This window comes from Pseudorasbora parva, chromosome 7 (genome assembly GCF_024679245.1).
Source record: "Pseudorasbora parva isolate DD20220531a chromosome 7, ASM2467924v1, whole genome shotgun sequence".
Classification (NCBI taxonomy): domain Eukaryota; kingdom Metazoa; phylum Chordata; class Actinopteri; order Cypriniformes; family Gobionidae; genus Pseudorasbora; species Pseudorasbora parva.
In genome coordinates, this window is record NC_090178.1 from 29,831,649 (window position 1) to 29,851,692 (window position 20,044).

At 36.4% G+C, this 20,044-nt stretch overlaps 2 protein-coding genes across 2 annotated transcripts in view; both read right to left on the reverse strand.

The window, feature by feature from the left end:
• Positions 1-9,202, reverse strand: part of sntb1 (syntrophin, basic 1) — a 56,267-nt gene extending 47,065 nt beyond the window's left edge. The window contains exon 1 of the mRNA XM_067449029.1: positions 7,860-9,202. Within this exon, the coding sequence (XP_067305130.1) occupies positions 7,860-8,364 (505 nt within the window). The 5' untranslated portion in view covers positions 8,365-9,202. The remainder of the gene's footprint in view (positions 1-7,859) is intronic.
• Positions 1-20,044, reverse strand: part of mrpl13 (mitochondrial ribosomal protein L13) — a 237,122-nt gene that overhangs the window by 106,168 nt on the left and 110,910 nt on the right. The gene's annotated exons all lie outside the window — the stretch shown is intronic.

Sequence of the window (20,044 nt, forward strand, 5' to 3'; positions counted from 1 at the left end):
GAGAGATGTCTGTCCCTGACCATCTATGCAACTATCACATTGATGAATAAACATTCATCACCACATACATCAGTTATAATAAATGGGAGCTCAAGCATGCTTGCTTGACATTTGAGAACCAATGAGGTTCATTCTCGTGTGTTACGCAGCAGAATGCAAGAACCAATGAGGTTCATTTTCGTGTGTTACGCAGCAGAATGCAAGAACCAATGAGGTTTGTCCTCACGAGTCAACCAGGTTGAGCTTCTGTTTATGTTCGCTGATCAATGTATATATGAATAGAAGCCTAACTGAGCAAGGCCGCTGGAGCGATTGTTACACAACACACAGCGAGTAGCGGGACTTTTATTATGACGGGACACAGTCGCCGGCGCCATTTCTGCTTTTCCGGTCATGGGTATGAGGTAATGCAGCTCTGTTAATCATGTCAGATACATTTAAGGGTGTTTAAAATGATGTTTTGACGTTACTTTCTGCGTTCGCTCAGCGGCTGCTGTGACACTTGTTGCACACTGCTAGAGTAAAGTGTTTCTGCCAAAATAAAACCGGAAACCGATGGTAACGCACATATGACTCAGTCGACATACGACTCCCTCAGAAGTCCCGGGTCCTTGGTTAAAACAGCAATTTTCTCACAATTTACAAATAGTTGGAAACATTTGGGATATTGTAAGAACTCAACTGAACAAAATATATAACACTGGCCTGGTGGTTTTTGGATATTTATAGTCACAATACTCAATAGAATACTGAACCGTTCGGTACGGCACTGACGGATCAATACGCGCTTGCAAATTGAGTTTTTTTCGGTTTTGCATTTAATTAATTATTTCTATTTCTCTTTGTTTGAAATATTCCTCTCAGTTTATTTGGCCTCTTTTTGAGTGTGCCTGTAAGTCTATGTGCTGATATAAGCAAATATCCAGTCACATTCACTAAAGTTAGGGGGCGTTAGCCGTGTTTTTAAAGCCCTGCCGGTTAAACATTTAATTTGCGTTTTACATGCGCTGATTGCGCGCGTTATATATTGTACTTTACTAGTTATAACATATATAAATACAGTCGGTTATAAAGTGAAAGTAAAATCACGCGTTTGTATTTGAGATGCGAGCAAGTCTTAGCAGCGCAGTGATTGTGAACACTGGTCCTTAAAAGGACAGCTCACCTCTAAAATAATGTAAATAAAACATCTAAAAAAAAAGAGAGAAAAATTACTTACCGCTCTTGAATAGAGTATGTACAGTAGCTGTCAATCAATGTATATTGCATATTGAAGATGTCGTTTTAATTTCAGTCTACATTTATTCATTCAATTTCCTAGGCCTATCTATTTAAATGCTGCTGTACATCGTATTACTTAACCCTAATTTAGCATTTGAATGAATCGTTTGAATCAAAGATTCAATGACCTGTTCGTAAAATGACGAAAGTTCTCATTCTTGAATGACTCAGCCGTTTGAATGAACGACTCAATGACTCACTCATTAAGACGCACCTGCTGCGAACTTCTGGTGGTTTAGTTTCAAGTTTAAACATTCTTTCCAATATTTCTTATTTGTTTATTCAAAAATACAAATCTCATAACATTATTAAATGCAGTTTTATTTTTTCAGGGTAAATCATTTTATTTGATTGGTAACAGCCCTGTAGTCTTATTCTAATTGAATGTATAGATCAAATGAAAGAATAAAGTATGAAACTTGAAGCATAGCCTATCTTTAATAAGATTAGGGAGGAAATGCCATTTATGAAGGGTAAAAGTATCACATATATATCGATTTAAATATGCCAAAGCTAAAAACTGGTAATAATACTGCTTCAGAATAAATCATATTTACAAAAAAAAATTAAATAAATACATTTTAAAAAATTCCAGACAAGGAGATTTTTTATTTGGACAAGTGAATGACCAATTTACTTGTCCGAAGGACAAGCATGTGAAAAGGCTTACTGTCGAGCCCTGAAGCTTATTCTAAATACCAATTGTGTCATTGTTTTGGAGCACACAAGATAATAAATGTAAGGCTAACATTAATACTAAAAGCCAAAAAACTTCACTTTGATTTCATGGTGTCCTTAAAGGACAACTCCGGTGAGAAATGAACCTAGGTGTCATTAACAGATGGTTACCGAGTAGATCGTTCTCTGGGACGCATTTTCATGAAAATCGAATGTAAAGAGTTTTATCTCTAAAAAAAGATTAGCTTATAACGCTAGTCTATGGGGCACAGGGTAGACACAGGGTGGTAAAATTAAATCGCTAGTTAATACCACTAACAAGGCTCAAAATAGCCTCACACTAACACGGTAGCATATGAGGGTCCCTACATGCAAACCGAAGCATTGAGAACTTTGTAAGACTACAAACAGTTTAATAAGAAGATACTTTATAAACACAGTGCATTACGCGTTCACCGACAGGCGCCATCTTGGAAAACAGTCTAGACGAATCAATTCACGAGCGCTGTTCTAAGTGAGCTGGTCAATAGGAATTAAGTTTGTAAAATGTAATAACATGGACATTTTTATTTTTATTTCTTTTCTCTGTTGTGTTCAGTGTTTTCTTCCGGAAACAACGGACCATATGAGATTCCAAGTCACAGTTCATCACTTAGCAGAGCACTCATGGCTCGACTAGTCAAGACTGTTTTCCAAGATGGCGCCTGTCCGTGAACACGTTTGCACTATGTTTATAAAGTATCTTCTTATTAAACTGTTTGTACACTTACAAAGTTCTCAATGCTTCGGTTTGCATGTAGGGACCCTCATTATGCTACCGTGTTAGTGTGAGGCTATTTTGAGCCTTGTTAGTGGTATTAACTAGCGATTTAATTGTACTACTGTGTGCCCCAGACTAGTGTTATAAGCTAATCTGTTTTTAGAGATAAAACTCTTTACATTCAATTTCCATTAAAAGGCATCCCAGAAAACGATCTACTCTGTAACCATCTGTTAATGACACCTAGGTTCATTTCTCACCAGAGTTGTCCTTTAAGAAAATAGCTGGGCTTGAATACCAATATTAAAAAGTCACTAAATTACCTTTGCTCCAGGTGGTTTGTGCATTTAAATATGAGATCAATGTTACATGAAACCAGTTATTCTAGTCTTGTGGCTGCAGTTCAAATATCTATATAGCTTACCCTGTGGAGTTTACTTTATTTGAGAAGAATTTCTTTGTCTCGTGACCTTTGTTGAAGGGAATGTTGGGAATTGAAGGTAATTGAAAAAACTGGACAAGTTGCATTCAGGTAGGCTCAAGGAAATGATATTGCAGTGGATGTTTTGAACTAACATTTCCCTTAACCATTAACTATGGGCAAAAAGAACCGAAGTAAACTGTGTGAACGGCTGAGCTTGCAAGTACTGCAAATGTGTTGTCCCTGCTCTCAGTGTCTACTGCATACTTTGAGGATGAGGTCATGTGACTTGCAAAAGTGGTCTTCACTACAAGTTTCCCTCCCTGTATAACAGCCTAGACCTCACTCCAATCCCCATCTCATTCTCTCTCACTTTATCATGCGTGTACAATTCTGAATAAGTGATGCGAATGAACAAAGCATAAGGTGCTTTATTTGCGACTTTGGCTCATACATCTACCTTAGGCATATAACTAAAATGGTTTGTAGTCATGCATGCTGTGCTGTCACACTTTGTACTAGTAATATCAAGAATGTGCTTTGACATTCAGAGTGTTTCATTATCCCTATTTCTTTGCCTAGACTTCTACAGCGAGTCTTCGCTTACGACTGTAATTGGGTGGTTTTAGAGAACAGTGATTCTAGTTTAAATCACATAAGAACATTTAGCATATAAGAACAGTTGCTAAATTCCATTTTTTCTTCAAAACATCCCTAGGCTACAGTACAATTATTTTTTATACAGTTATTTTCAGAACACACATTTACATGAGGACAGCTTTTGTGTGCGGTGTTTATCTAGTCATACTCATTACAAGCTGACTGGGTTTTTAAAAATATATATATTATTCTTGTTCAAAGAGAAATAAAATGGCCCTTTGACTTCAATTGGCAAATTGCTAATTTGAGGCATGAAGTTTGGATGCATACTGATTAAAAAAATAAGTCATTTTACTTGAGTCATAACTAGAGAATTGGACTTTTTTGGTGCAGACAGGAAGCTATAAACCTGTGAAATCCCTTGCGACCTCACTTATTTTTGTATCATCCAGAGACCTTGACTTCAATATGACTAGCTCTGTAATTTTGCCTAAGACATTGACTTGTCCCCCAGGACAAATGTGTTTTTTTCAAGAATATATAGAAAAGACAAACACTGCGGAAGGGCATCAGGGAATCTGTTAAAAGACGACAATGTTGATTGATAGAGTGGTGACAGGGTAAAATACAAGTATGCTGTAGTAAATCGGTAAGAGTAAAAGGATGTGCAAATCTTTCTGGCAAGAAATGTCAAAGTGAATTATTCAAAGAAGCCAAATCCCAAGGACAGGAGAAAGGAATCGTGTCTTGATTTGACATGCAAAACTCGCTTGCTTGTGCAAATAGTGAGCTTTATGGACAACAACTGGTTGATATGTTGGATGCTCTGTTCTGAAATTGCTTTGCCTTTTTCTATGTACTTAATTGAACATGGTAACACTAGTTAGAAGTTTAGTTTTAAATCAGAATTTCTGTCTGAAGATTTGCAATGATGAATCTAACTAGTGAAATATGCTTCATCAATTTTTCAAAGTGTACTGATGATAACATGAGTGCTCAGCAGGAACCTCATTTTCTGCTTTTCAAAAAAAGTGTAAAACCTGTTTTTAAATTTAAAATTAGTCTTTATATATCAGATATGTAAAAGGGAATAAAATTAAAATTATAATTATATTTTTATGGTCAAATCAAGTCACCTTTATTTATATAGCGCTTTATACAACACAGACTATTTCAAAACAGCTTTACAGTGCTAAAGGGAAAATTATGCCTTTTGCCTGTTGTTCAGTGTTGATTCAGCTCTGTTGTAAAGATCATCAATTATTAAATTAGTCAATTTCATCTATAAAGCAGGTCTGCAAAAAATGGTGTCATCGTCCAGCTCAATTAAGTTGTCATACAACAGTGAGATCAATATTGTTAAATGTTTATTATCCCCAACTAAGCAAGCCAGAGGCGAGAGTGGCAAGGAAGGAACCCAAACGCCATCCGGTGACACAATGGAGAAACCAAGCTCAGTCAGGGGGCAAGTTCTCCTCTGGCCAAAGAACGAACAGTGTGACACATGCACATATTCAAATTTGGTCCACCAGGATTGGTAAATGAGACACATGACATCAAAAAATAGTACAAAGGATGATTAACTTGGAAAAAGAAAATTCTGTCATAATTTCTCACCAAGTATCTTTGTTCAGTTGAATGCAAAAGATGATATTTTGAATAATGTTGGCAACCAAACAGTTGCTGGTCCCCATTGACTTCCATATTATGAAAAAATATCCACTATGGAAGTCAATATGCACCATAAACTTTTGCTAGGTTAGCAAAAATCTTGAAAATATCTTCTTTTGTGTTCAGCAGAACAAAGAAACTAATTTACAACTTGAGGGGGAGTAAATTATGACAGAATTGTCTTTTTGGGGTGAACTATCCATTTAATATCATTGACATCAAACCAGCATGCCAACACACAACACTTTGGAGAATTTGTATGAATTTGTATATTTCACTTGTAAATTTCTGCCTACGCACCACTGAGCATTATGTTTAGGTGTGAACGTTCATGCTCAGTTTTTTTTTTTTTAAATTTTAAACTGTACATTTATGAATTTATACAAAATGTCCAATTAATAAAATAGTTAAATTTTCTCATGACATCAGGTTGGAAAAAGTAGTCGATACATTTACATTTAATCATTTAGCAGATGCTTTTATCCAAAGCGACTTACAAAAAAGGGGAGAGCAATAGAAGCAACAAAACAAACAAGGCCAACAACCTGTAAGAGCTGTAAGAAGTCTCAATTAATTAGCACAGTACACAAGTTTATTTTTTCTTTTTCTTTTTTTTTATAGCCATCCACAATAGCCATCTACAATAGCCACCTACAACAAAAACTCACATACGCAAAATACAGAACACTGGATTTTGATAGCCATGATAACAACCCATTAGGACTAAGGCTGTTGCCCCAGCTGTTGTCTGCTAAACTTCCGATACTCTGCTAAACTTCCTCTTTTGTGGTTCAGACACAGTCATATAACACTGGAATAACATGACAGAGAATAAATTATGACTGAATGTCCGATATTATTTTATCCTGCTAGACAAACATGGATACCAACATTTGCCCATCAGTGACTGAACCACAGTCTGATATGACCCCTAGGCCCCAAAGGCAGTTCAATTCTGAACAATGAGGATATGCCAAAAAAGTTCAGCACATCTGTGTTCACTTAGTCACAAAGACGTCAGGTGGGGAGCTGAAAAGCCACTGAACAGGCCTGGCCAAATATAGATATGTAATCTTGGTATCAGTTGCATGAATCAGCTTGACACCAACAAATTGAAATGTTTCATTTCCGAAGTAATCTGGCAGTTACTTTTTGTCATGTAAGCCTGTCAAACTTTTATGGCGTTTCATCTGGGAAACTGCAGAAATCAAAACTGATGCACTCTGTTCTTCTCCACGGCTGAGTCACGATGCCATATAACTGATTTACAGAAAGTGACTAATCTGACCATCCGGTCAGTGCACAGGAAAATCCTTGAATATCATAATAAAAATAAAAACTCACTATAGTGCTGGCTGGTATGGGGTTAAAGTAAATGTAGCAGAGAGCAGCTAATATGACTGATAGTGTAAAGAGACTTTGCATAAATTCCCCCATGCCACTAACAATATACTCTGTGACTGGGATTTTGATTTGTACAGGTCACAAATATGGAAATATTGAACAGGTTGCACTTACAATAACATATTTTACAGAATAAATACAATATATTTGTCTGGATTGGTGCAAATTCTCCCATGCTTTGGTATCAATAGCAATATATATTTTCTAAAGTGCAATTGAGAGATAAAAATTGGACTTAAAAAAATAAAGAGAGAAAAATATTTCCCTACAATGCTAGGAATTTAGCTCTTAATTTGGGTAAATTAAACAATTTGCATATTTTGCACATGGTTTGAAATACATCCTTTTCAACTGTATATTATGTACCAGGTATTTTGCTGTTGCAAAGCAACTGCTCACACATATACTATGTCTAACCATATTTCCTAGAATCCTAAAAGGCATCAACATGATGGAGTGGAATGAAAGTTATAAACCACCATGTGCTATGCTTTTATAATGCATTCAGAGGGAATTTCACAGCTTTGTCACTCTCAAGGGTGCTTTCATCCTTAATGTACAATACTGGAGGGCACAGCAAACACGTCCATCACTCCAGCAATGACCTTCCACATGCAAGCGAGGGACGGGTTTTGCTCAAGTACAGTCCTGCTAGAAAGCACACACAGCTTAAACCAGCCTGACCTGCTGGTCTGGTGTCTGAGATGGTTTAGCTGGGTCAAACATCTTAAACCAGACTAGCCTGTGAGCTGGTTTTGGAGAGGTATTGTGCATGGACCAGCTTAGATTGGTTACGATGCCATATATAATAACCATTTATGGGTTCCATACATCTTGGAGACCTTTTTTTCTCTATAAAGAAGCTTTTGTACATAGAAAAATGTTCCATGAATATTTAGGTTCTTCTAAGAACCATCAATGCAAATTAAAGAAACATAATTTTAGTTTTGTGCATGCTTCAGTTCTCAGTTAACAGGTCCCTGCACAACTGATAAACCTCAACAGCCCCACTGAAAAGTTTTCTAGCGTTTCTCCTGTCCTTACCTTCCAGGATAACTTCTCTGCCCGCTTTCTTCAGCACCTGCACCGCCTCGTCGTGCGTGGCGTCCCGCAGATTGATCCCGTTGACGGACAGTATCGCGTCCCCCACGTAGAGCGCTTGCGTCTGATCCGCTGCCAGACCCTTGAATATTTTACTAATAAGAATAGGCATTTTGTTCTCCTTCCCACCTTTGATGCTTATCCCTAATCCACCGACCTCCTGCTTGATAACTTTGACGCATCTTTTACGGTTCGCAATCGCTTCGGGGACTTGTGAGTCCGTGAAAGGAGTCCTTACTCCGGCGTTGGGACTGTTCGTGGGGTCCGGCTGGTCGTAGGAGCCGTTGGTGGTGATGCCGTTCAGGTTGACGCTGGTGTCTGCCGCGGGCTCCTCGCAGCTGAGCGTCAGCGACTCGTCGCTTAAACTGGCCAGAACCGCGTGCCATCGCTCCCGTACGAGCACCTCCAAACATGCACTTTTTTGCACTCTGTTACCACAAACCGCCATCTTTGAAGCATTCTTAAAATGCCATGTGATTTCATAAACACGCACAGGACTTTACCCCCGGCCAGGGAAAAAGTTGTGATTCAGATTGAATAGTTTCAGCCCCTCTACAGGCTCCACAGCATATCCTCTTTGGGTGGAGCAAATGTCTGAGATGTCCTGTGTGGCCATGCTGAACCCTCTCGCTGTCAGGAAATATTTGGATTATCTGTGTGATTCATCTAAATAGACTGATCACAGACATGTTATACCTATGATGTTTAACACTTCTTTCTCTATTGAAAGAAGAGGAAGAAAGCAATTTACATTGATCGGTACATTGGTTATTATTTTCATGTTTGAAGTGTGAATTGGTAGTTTGTGACTCATACGATGTCTTTCGACGGAGGTCAATGTCTTTTTTAAGGAATTGGAAATGTTCTGGATACGTTCCGTCAAGCGAAATGTGTTCCTTTTCCGATTAACGTAACCTCAGGTGAACGCGGTTTCTGTTCACGAGCGTTTATTTACCTCGTGGAAACGCGCAGCCACTTGCAATACACCTACCCGAATATTTTTTTAACTCCATGTATAATAAAACAGTTTTATTTAAAAAAGAGCATGCTATTTTAACACCACAATAAACATCCATAATTATCGCGCCTTATGTGCAAGTATGAAACATTTGATTTTCGCTGGTCTTACTCACACTAACATGTTTTGAATGAAACTGAAAGGTATTTTGTTTTCATTGATGCTGTCTTGGATGTACGCAATCGAGAAAAAAAAGTTATTTGCGGTGATATCTTCAAGCAAGGTGGCAAATACCAATACATGTGTAAACAAAACGCTGCAGTAAAGGGAATAGTCCACCAGACCGCATGGCTTTCGGTGGCGCTAAAGGTAGAGATTTTACTGCCATCTAGTGTTTATTCTTGGTTACTACATCTATATGATAACATCTGTGTGTGTGATTGTGTGTGTATTCTTGGTTACTACGTCTATATGATAACATCTGTGTGTGTGTGTGTGTGTGTGTGTGTGTGTGTGTGTGTGTGTGTGTGTGTGTGTGTGTGTGTGTGTGTGTGTGTGTGTGTGTGTGTGTGTGTGTGTGTGTGTGTGTGTGTGTGTGTGTGTGTGTGTGTGAGAATTAAATGATCAGATTTAATGTTATCCTTTTTTTGGTGCATTTATATAATCTTGTATGTGAAAATGTTTTTCCATAAGCTACTGTGAAATGTTGAAGCAGAACAAGATTTTTTTTTAAATTATTATTACACAAAAACATAACAAGAAAAAATTAAAGGGATAGTTCACCCAAAAATGAAAATAAATCCATGATTTACTCACCCTCAAGTCATCAGAGGATAGAGCAAAAACTTGATTCTCGCGAGAACTAGCATATTTTCACCGGCGTGTTCTACATCATTGGCTGGAACACCCGTCTCTCGCGAACGCGTGTACGGCAGTTTGCGAAAGTTAGAGATTAAAGTTTGTAAAGTTTTAAATTTGGATATTTTTTCTTACAAAAACACATCGCTTTGCTTTCATATCTTTTATGATGGACTGTTGCACTTTTATGGACTTCAAAACAGAAACATGGAAAAAAAAAAATAATATAACTCTTATATGTTTATGCTTTAATATAACTATAAGGTTATATTCGTCTGAAAGAAGAATTTCATATACGCGTAGGATGACTTGAGGGTGGGTAAATCATGGGATAACTTTCATTTTTGGGTGAACTATTCCTTTAACTGACAAAGTCATGGAGTCATTGTTGGACTAAGCACTTTAAATGTTTGTTTGTTTACCATTTTTTATGAACAAATAGTTGTTATGCTTTACTGACAATCAAAGCCGGTTAGATACAAAACTGATGCTGATTTGAAAATTTGAGTTTGTTGCACTTCCACTCTTTAGTTCAGAAGCTGATTTTGAAGCGTACACTTTGATCAAATACAGCAGTCAAACATGACCAGAAGTACGTATCTAAAGTTCATCAGTAGTGTTGCTGTGAGTCTGGATGCCCTAAACATTGTTTTATGTCACTCTGGGTTTGATTAAGATTAAATAAAGGGATTAAAAGTACTTGCATGAAATTTACAAGTTAACCCCACTACAACTTGCAGGAATTTGTGTCTGTAATTTACAAGGGCTGCTGTACCCAGGGGAATGTTTTTTCCTCATTTGGTCCTTTCTAAATTGTGCATGTGCTTTTTGTCGGTCCCTCTCGATCGTGAAACAGCAGGAAGGCACATGCAGCTCATTAGAGTTGAAATAAAAGGCCATGTTGAAACGTTAGTGCTCTCCCGTGTACGGTGAGAAGAGAATGACTCAAGGGTGAAAGACAGATGCAGCGATGCACTTTCATTACTTCCTCACAATACCGTCAAGATTCTTTGTGCGGTTTATTTATAAGATGATACTAAAATAGCCTACTAAATAAATCAGCAGTGACGTGAGAATTATTCAATGACTTTTCAGTGTTTCTGTCATAATTTTAGTTTGATATTTTAAACAGCAATTATTAATGTATGCATTCATTTATATTATTAATGCAAATGATAAATAAGACAATACATTTGATTTGTTGATGTACTGTCCCACACACTGAAACGGATGTTTTTTCATCCCTTTTGTGACGTATATCTGAGTGAAACTGCTTCTCGAACAAAAAAACCCCCAAAAAGTAGGCCTGCAATATTCCATAAAAAGTAAGGTTTGTTGCGTTTAATTTCATAGTGACTTTTATTTGATCCTTAAAGTGCTCGATAGTCCACTATCTCTACCTGCTCGGGCAAATGCACCTTCTGTTGGTACTGTGAGACTCTATTCTGTGAATTCTGTGAATTTCCATGAGCCAACTCCAGTCTTTTCAATAGGAATCCCCATGACCCGTAATTTTGCGTGAGGGCAAAAAGATTCACCCCTAGAAGATTAACCTTTTTTTTTGGTTGGAACCTTTCTTTGGCCCTCAGAATGTTGGCGCACCATTCTTTACCAATCAAATATTTGTGCTTTAAATATAGAATATATTCTATATTTAAAGGAATATAGAAACATATTTATATGATAATAAGAAAAAACTGTATGCCATTTTTTTGTGTATATATAAAGTATATCCGTTAAGTATACACCCAAACATTTGTTTTTATTTTTCTGTCTGGCTGTCATTGTACATTATTGGGTACTGCTATTGCATTGCATCATTGGAACATCAGAGTGGATGAGCAAGCTGTAATGCAATAAAAGTGTATTACCCTATTAGAAAGTCAATCCAAGATGTCAGGGCAATCTAATAGAAATGCCTGTTATATCAGCATGTGTATTTTGGACCTCTTTAGTATAGTTCAGGATTGAAACGTACTAAGAGAAATTGCCAAGGAATTCTAAACTTCATTACCTCCAGCAGAATAAGAATAACTGTAAAAGGAATAGGTAAGCAAAATGTACTGTTTAAGGCATTTAAATGCACAATCTGTCATAGCAACTGACAGGCCATTTTTAGCACACCTTTAAGCAAACAATGCCTACGAACTTGCAAACTGCAATGTGGTCTGAAACAAAAATGTAATTCCTGGCTTCAGTTGTGTCTTCTGTTTAAACTAACACATAGTTTGTTTTTTAAGATAGGGTAGACAATTTACACTTTTTTTGTTGTCAAAATACTTTTTTGTTGTCTATTGATCTAATATGACTTCTTAACTGTGCACTGTAAAAAATAAAAACGGAAAATGTAATTTTCTGCCAGTACATTATCCAGTAATTTTATGAAAATTTACGTTAACCCTTAAAACACAAACTAATGCAATGTGTAATTCAAAATGCAGGTAAATCACCTGTAAAAAAAACAATACGGAAAATTCCTTCATGTTTATACAGTACAGTGCCCTATTTTTACTGACTTTTTTTTTACAGTGTAATGTTGCCAGAATCATAATCCTACACTATTTGTTCATCGGCCAGAGAACTGGCACCCCGACTGAGCCTGGTTTCTCCCAGTTTTTTTCCCTCTATTCTGCCCCTGAAGGGGTTTTGGTTCCTTGTCCTCATCGCCTTTGGCTTTTGGCTTGCTTAGTTGGGGACACTTAAATTTCAACTATATTATTGACCTGCCTGCATTGACACTGTTGTAATGGTAATTAGCTGGATGACATCACTGTTTTCACCAGAGCGGCTGTACAACCGAATCAAATTCTGTTCCATTATCCATTTTCCAGCAGTCACCATTACAGTTCATCCTGAACCAAAACAATGAGCTTATGCTGCGTTCACACCATTACAACCATGGTAACCTGACATTCTTCTTCGAGCTGATTTATGTGTTTTCATGGCAACACTTTCAACAACGAAATGAATGAGCAGTCAGGTGGTACAAGTCAGATTCGAAATTGCCTTACCTTTAACACTTGTTAAACATGTTAAGCTGAATACTGATGCCAAAATGCTCTTTGATTTCAAATACAGATCAAACATATTCATATTAATGCATAGTTTATGGGAAGCCACATCAAATGAAAATGGCAAATCTATATTTGGGGTATGATGCTAGTTATATGCAGTACAATATTGTGCCAGAAGTGTGCTCATTAAAATAATACATCTAAGAGACCTGTATTTTTCTCGTAAAGCCAATTATGGATTTTATTTGTATGGCTAATCGTCTTCTCTCCAACCAACATAGTTTTAAGATCCTGAAAACAGAACTTACATGGCCAAGGATTCAACCAAATTTTACCTTGATCATAACAGTTGTCAAAATTTGGAAATGTAGAGCAACATAATTATAAGAACACCTTATATAAGGTAATTAGAGAAATAATCAGCTTATATCGCTTAATAAACTCTCGGGGGAAATTATTTGTGTTCATGAATAAAACATCAGGTCAACCTTATTTTTTTTTATTTTATTTTTTTCCTTTTACAGTTCAATCAACTAATGACGAAACAAGTTCACCTATGGGGCTATAAAATAGAGCTTATGGAAGATAAAAGCAGTGGCAAAATAAGTCATTCAGAAACCTCTTTATAATATAATGCTGCCATTAGAACAAAAGCACATTAAGGTTTATGCTGTTTAAACACCTTCATGATTATATCTCAAAATGTGTTTTCTTATATAGTTTTCACTGTATTGTGATCAATTAAACAGCTTTATGAACTTTGTAAAAAAAAAAAAAAAATACGAATAAGTTTGGAAGAATCACACAGAATCAGGAGTGAAATGACTGTTGGCATTGCTAAGGCAACACAATAGCCTTCCAGCTGTCATAGCGTTTTCATAGAGATTTCCAGACTTGTGAATTACTTATTTTACAAATGCTCTGAAAGAATTATTTAAATGGCCAACCATGACACCATATTCTTCGAGTTTGACAGCATGTCAGAAGAACTGTTCACAGTTTCAATGCAAAATCCCACTAGCTGTGTATACTTTTCCATTACAGTATAATTTTTTTGCTATTTTTTAGCTGACAGACTATTAATTTGCCAGAGGCATTGTGGAATAATATTATCTGAGCTGGTGTATAGCAAGGTGTGTGAAGTAACATGGCCACAAGATGAAGGCTATGGCGATATTTTTCTTTCATTGCATGATTTAAGTTAATCAAAAGCCTTACTGTGCTGTAACTGTGCTGCTTTACATCACGATGTGTTTGTATATATGTGTTTACAAATTTGTTTTTCATGCCATCCCTCAGATGTTTTTGTGGTGAGCAGTCACCTGGTGGGTCTGCTTGTAAAGACTCTGACACTCTTGTCTTTTCCCAGCAAACATTGGTCCGACGGCAACGTCGTGTCCCTGGCCAAAAATAGTCGCGGTAGGACGGCATGAATCAGTAAAAATGTGTAATACAGAAACATTTCTTAAAAATGTATTCAGATACGTTTGTTCATGTCTACAGTTCTCTGGAGTTGTATGTATAATTATTACTTTGACTTTTAGCTCCGTGTAGTTCAATATACACCCTGTTGTGATTCGGTTGTGAGAGGACGTCACCTGGCGACGTCTTTTACACGTGCAATTATAGTCCATCCTGACCCTTATGTTATGAAATCCTTGTGAAATATGCAAAAGCTGTGCTTACCTTACACATTGGTTAATGCTGCAATAATTAACTTAAGTGCACCAAGTAGTTTTTAAGAGGTTGTGAATAAGACTTCCACTGACGTCAAGCGAGAAAAAAACAGGAATTATCTTTATGAAATACACAATTTGCATGCAAAATAAATATATTTACTTGATCTCATTTAATAAATTATAATCACAAAGTGCCCATGTGGTTAAGTGATTGTAAAGCTGCATTTAGTAATTTTTTTCATGTTTTATGTATTCGTTATTATTTTTATGTAAAACAGATACATTTCCATTCACCATTTAGGTCTGAGTTGGATGAAGATAGCCAAAACTGTGCTGCCAAGATGTAGTAACAATATATAGTAATAGTGCGTTATAAATAAAATCTATTATTAATAATACAGCTTGCGATATTACAAAATCCCGCGATAGGATATTATCTCGCGAGATATGCTCTCCCGGAAACCGGACGGGACCGTTGAACAACCACGAGGAGAGGAATTGTGGAGTTGTATCGATATATTATTAAAAATCTACTGTTGGGTAAGTACATTTTGTATTATTTGATTAACATGCTTGAGTTTTACTTGTTTGACACGAATGAAATGGAAGAAATGATGCTACATTGTCAACTGAAATGTACTGAGTTTGGCCAAGTAGAAAAGTTATTTCGAACATATAAATAGAAAGTATGTTAAATGATACCGTCAAAATTATTACTGTAACTTATTAATGTATCCTTTATATGATGTAATTTGGGTCATATGCCAATCAAAAAAATATATTGTTCCTTAATATACTTTTTATTGGTACCATTTATCTATTTAGGGGACATCTCAGCCCACCTGTCTTTCACTTTCTCACAGACACACACCTAGTTAAGGGTCCTTCAGACACACACCTAGTTAAGGGTCTTTCTCACAGTCACACACCTAGTTAAGGGTCCTTCTCACAGACACACACCTAGTTAAGGGTCCTTCTCACAGACACACACCTAGTTAAGGGTCCTTCTCACAGACACACACCTAGTTAAGGGTCTTTCTCACAGTCACACACCTAGTTAAGGGTCCTTCTCACAGACACACACCTAGTTAAGGGTCCTTCTCACAGACACACACCTAGTTAAGGGTCTTTCTCACAGACACACACCTAGTTAAGGATCCTTCTCACAGACACACACCTAGTTAAGGGTCTTTCTCACAGACACAAACCTAGTTAAGGGTCTTTCTCACAGACACAAACCTAGTTAAGGGTCCTTCTCACAGACACACACCTAGTTAAGGGTCCTTCTCACAGACACACACCTAGTTAAGGGTCCTTCTCACAGACACACACCTAGTTAAGGGTCCTTCTCACAGACACACACCTAGTTAAGGGTCCTTCTCACAGACACACACCTAGTTAAGGGTCTTTCTCACAGACACACACCTAGTTAAGGGTCCTTCTCACAGACACACACCTAAGTTTTTTTTTTAGGGCAGTACAGTGGTATTGAAGAGGGAGGGGACAGATGCTGATCCCCCAACTGATGGACCCATCTAACACCCATTTAAAGCAGAACATCTTTTATACAATAAAATAAAATGTAATGCTTTTATGTGTTGATTGTTTTTATTATTATATCATTTTACTTATTTTTATTGATTTTTGTCATTTTCCCATGTAGCACTTTTGAGATTCTTCGGAATGAAGTGCGTTATAAATAAAATGTATTATTATTATTATTATTATTATTATTATTATTATTATTATACATGTTGTTCCATTGTTTTTTATTTAGCTGTACTCCATTAAGCTATTTTGAGAATAAATGCATGTAATTTACCTCACATTTTCCCTTTTATTCATTAAAATATATATATATATATATATATATATATATATATATATATATATATATATATATATATATATATATATATATATATATATATATATATATTTATATTCCCTTCCCTCAGATGCTGTGGCTGTGAAGAGGTGGAACCCGAATGCTCCAGACTCTGAGATTGATGCAGCGATGGAGGAACACCTGAAGCCCTATACAGGAAGAGCTGGGCTGGTGCTTACAAAAATGAGCCAAAAAACTTTAATGTGTTTAAGCCAGGGATAGTTCTCCCAAAAATGAAAATTCATTGTTATCCCTTTCAATGTTCTGCTGTACACAAATATATTTGGAAGCCAGTTTGTAACCAAGCAGATATAACCTCCCATTAACTAACATTATATTATTTGCCTACTTTAGTAGTTAATGTGTTGAGATCTGTTCGGTTACAAATGTTCTTCCAAATATCTTTGTGTTCAGCAGAACATAGAAAGGTATACAGGTTTGAAACATGACAGAATTTTCATTTTTGGGTGAACTATCCCTTTATATAGGCAGTAACACTTTACAATAAGGTTGTATCAGTTAACATTAGTTAATGCATTAGTTAACATGAAACGAGCAATACATTTGTTACTGTGTATTTGTTAATCTTTGTTAATGTTAGCTAATAAAAATACAGCTGTTCATGTTAGTTCACAGTGCATTAACTAATGTTAACAAGATTTTAATAATGCATTAGTAAATGCTGAAATTAACATTAACAAAAATAAATAAATGCTTTATAAGTGCAGTTCATTATTAGTTAATGTTAACTTTGAACCTTATTGTAAAATGTTATCTAAAAGACTAATTATTCAGTATTTTGAATTTGGTATTTTAGTTTAGTTAACAGATGTTAAACAATGATGCAAAATAAATAAAGAGGAAAAGTTGTGGCTGTTCAAAACAATAAAAAGTTGTGGTAAATCAGAACATGCTTTTTTTTTTGCTTATGTCCACAATGTGTTCTTGTTTGTGATGCGCGTGATTAAAACGTTGTATGGAGGTTCAGGTCTGACTGGACCCATTTTGGACCTTTTTTGAACCTTTGTCAAGATGTGTTAAACCTCACGCCATAACTGATTGCCTTTCACGATGTTACACAATGGGTGTGTAATTATTTTATATATGCAGGCTTATAAATACACGTAAATTATGTAGCAACACATTTAAACAGCCAGAAGACGTCGCATTTAGACGTCCAGGGACGTGCAGAAGAGACGTGCAGTTCACGGCCAGATGACGTCAAAGACGTCGGTTCAACTTTCATTTTGGAACTATTTTTCAACCGTGACGGGACGTGTCGGATTGACGTCTTTTCAACGGTCTTTAAACGTCCAAATGTTTGCTGGGTTACTACTACTTGTTTCACATAGTGCTTTAGGCCAGGATTTTTCAGACTGAGGTCGGGGGGGGGGGGGGGGGGGGGGGATTGTAATTTTATTTTCTATTGTAGTCGTACGAAATAAAAATATATATATATACAGTCCCTGACAACAGTCCTGTTGCTTGTGTACAAATTGACCTAAAGTGCCGCTGAAATATATTTCTAATCAAGATATTTTTATCAAGAAATGGCTCATTTTAATCCCACCAGCTTTTGTGATAATGTTTCAGTGAAAAACTAAACTTTCAAAACTTTCAAAAAGTATTCTAATATTCACAGCTTGGTAAAGCCCATTGAGTCAATTTTTGCAAAGACATAAGTGTTGTCACCTTGTCATATGAGCTTCCCCTGTGACTAATATTGGATCAATTAGGTCTCAAGTGTGTATAAAAAAACCCCAGTACGTTAGACCTTCACATCAACTGCAACTAGACCTCTGCAAACATGCCTAAGATTCACCCTGAGACTAAAGTTTTGATTATCAAGAGGCTGAAGACCAGATCCACTGCTGATGTGGCAGACACCTTCAATGTGTCTCAGCGTCAAGTACAGAGGATAAAAAAAAGATTTGAAGAGACTGGAGACGTTTTTGACAAGCCCAGGTCAGGCAGACCCCACAAGACAACTGCTCGAGAGGACCGTTTGTTGGCTCGAAAATCCAAGGCCAGCCCATTTTCCACTGCAGCAGAGCTCCAGGAGACCTGATCACCTGAAGTCCCTGTGTCAACCAGAACAGTTTGTCGGATTCTGCCTCGAAATGGCCTCCATGGTCGAATCAGTGCCCAGAAGCCAGCACTAAACAGAATACGATTGAAAAACCGTGTGGCATTTGCCAAGGCCCACAGCTTGCTAAAAGGATGGACGCTGGAAAAGTGGCAGAAGGTGGATTTTCAGATGAATTACATTGAATTACACCACAGTCGCCGCAAATATTGCAGGAGATTTACTGGTGCCCGAATGGATCCGAGATTCACCCAGAAAACAGTGAAGTTTGGTGGCGGAAAAATCATGGTCTGGGGTTACACCCAGAATGGGTGTGTGCGAGAGATCTGCAGGATGGAAGGGAACATCAATAGTCTAAAATACCAAGAAATCTTAGCTACCTCTTATATTCCCAACCATAAAAGAGGCCAAATTCTGCAGCAGGACGGTGCTCCATCGCATACTTCCATCTCCACATCAAAGTTCCTCAAGGCGAAGAAGATCAAGATGCTCCAGGATTGGCCAGCCCAGTCACCAGACATGAACATCATTGAGCATATGTGGGGTAGGATGAAAGAGGACGCATGGAAGACGAAACAAAAGAATATTGATGAACTCTGGGAGGCATGCAAGACTGCTTTCTTAGCTATTCCTGATGACTTCATCAATAAATTGTATGAATCCTTGCCAAACCGCATGGATGCAGTCCTTCAAGCTCATGGAAGTCATACAAGATATTAAATTTGGATCTCACAGCGCAACAACTTAATTTGCTGACATATTTTTGTATTTGCAGTAAATGTGTTACATTTCTGTATAGGCGACAAAACTTTTGTCTTTCAAAAATTTGACCTTTCTGTCTTGATTAAATGATAAATATTTTTTCTGTGAAAATTATTTATTTCAGTGCATTAAACATCATTTGGGAGGGTTTTAGCTTTTCATATGAGCTATTTCTAACACCAATTAATTAATTAATTAATTAAAAGTCAGGTTAATATCAGGTATTTCTACAAAATAGATAAGCGACAAGACTTTTGTCAGGGACTGTATATATATATATATATATATATATATATATATATATATATATATATATATATATATGCAGTTAGGAAAATAAGTATTTGAACACCCTGCTATTTTGAAAGTTCTCCCACTTAGAAATCATGGCGAGGTCTGAAATTGTCATCGTACACTGAAAAAAATGATTCATTGGACCAACCTAAAAAAATTACTGTAATTTGTTACAGCTAAATTTATTAGTTTTTCCTCAAGCTATATTTTTAATTTGGTTGAAACTTAACAATTTAATTTAATATTATTCAAAATAGTTCTTCTGCCCAAGATAAAAAAATTACATTCACACAAAGTAAAAATATTGTTTATTATAGAGGCCATGAATCATTTTTCTTACTTTGGTACAACTTAAATTTGTATTTTGGAAAAACTTGCTTTTTATTATAATAACAAAGTATAATTTTTAGTTTGGTCTAAACTAAATAAAATGCTGTAATTTTGTTACAAGCATTTTTTTTAAATTAGCTCAAATTAAATTTCTGATTCTGTACAAACTTAATCATATTTTCTTTAGCCACAAGAAAACATTTTACTATAATATTTATTTTTGCTTTGTTACAACTTAACTTTTACCATGAAAAAAGCT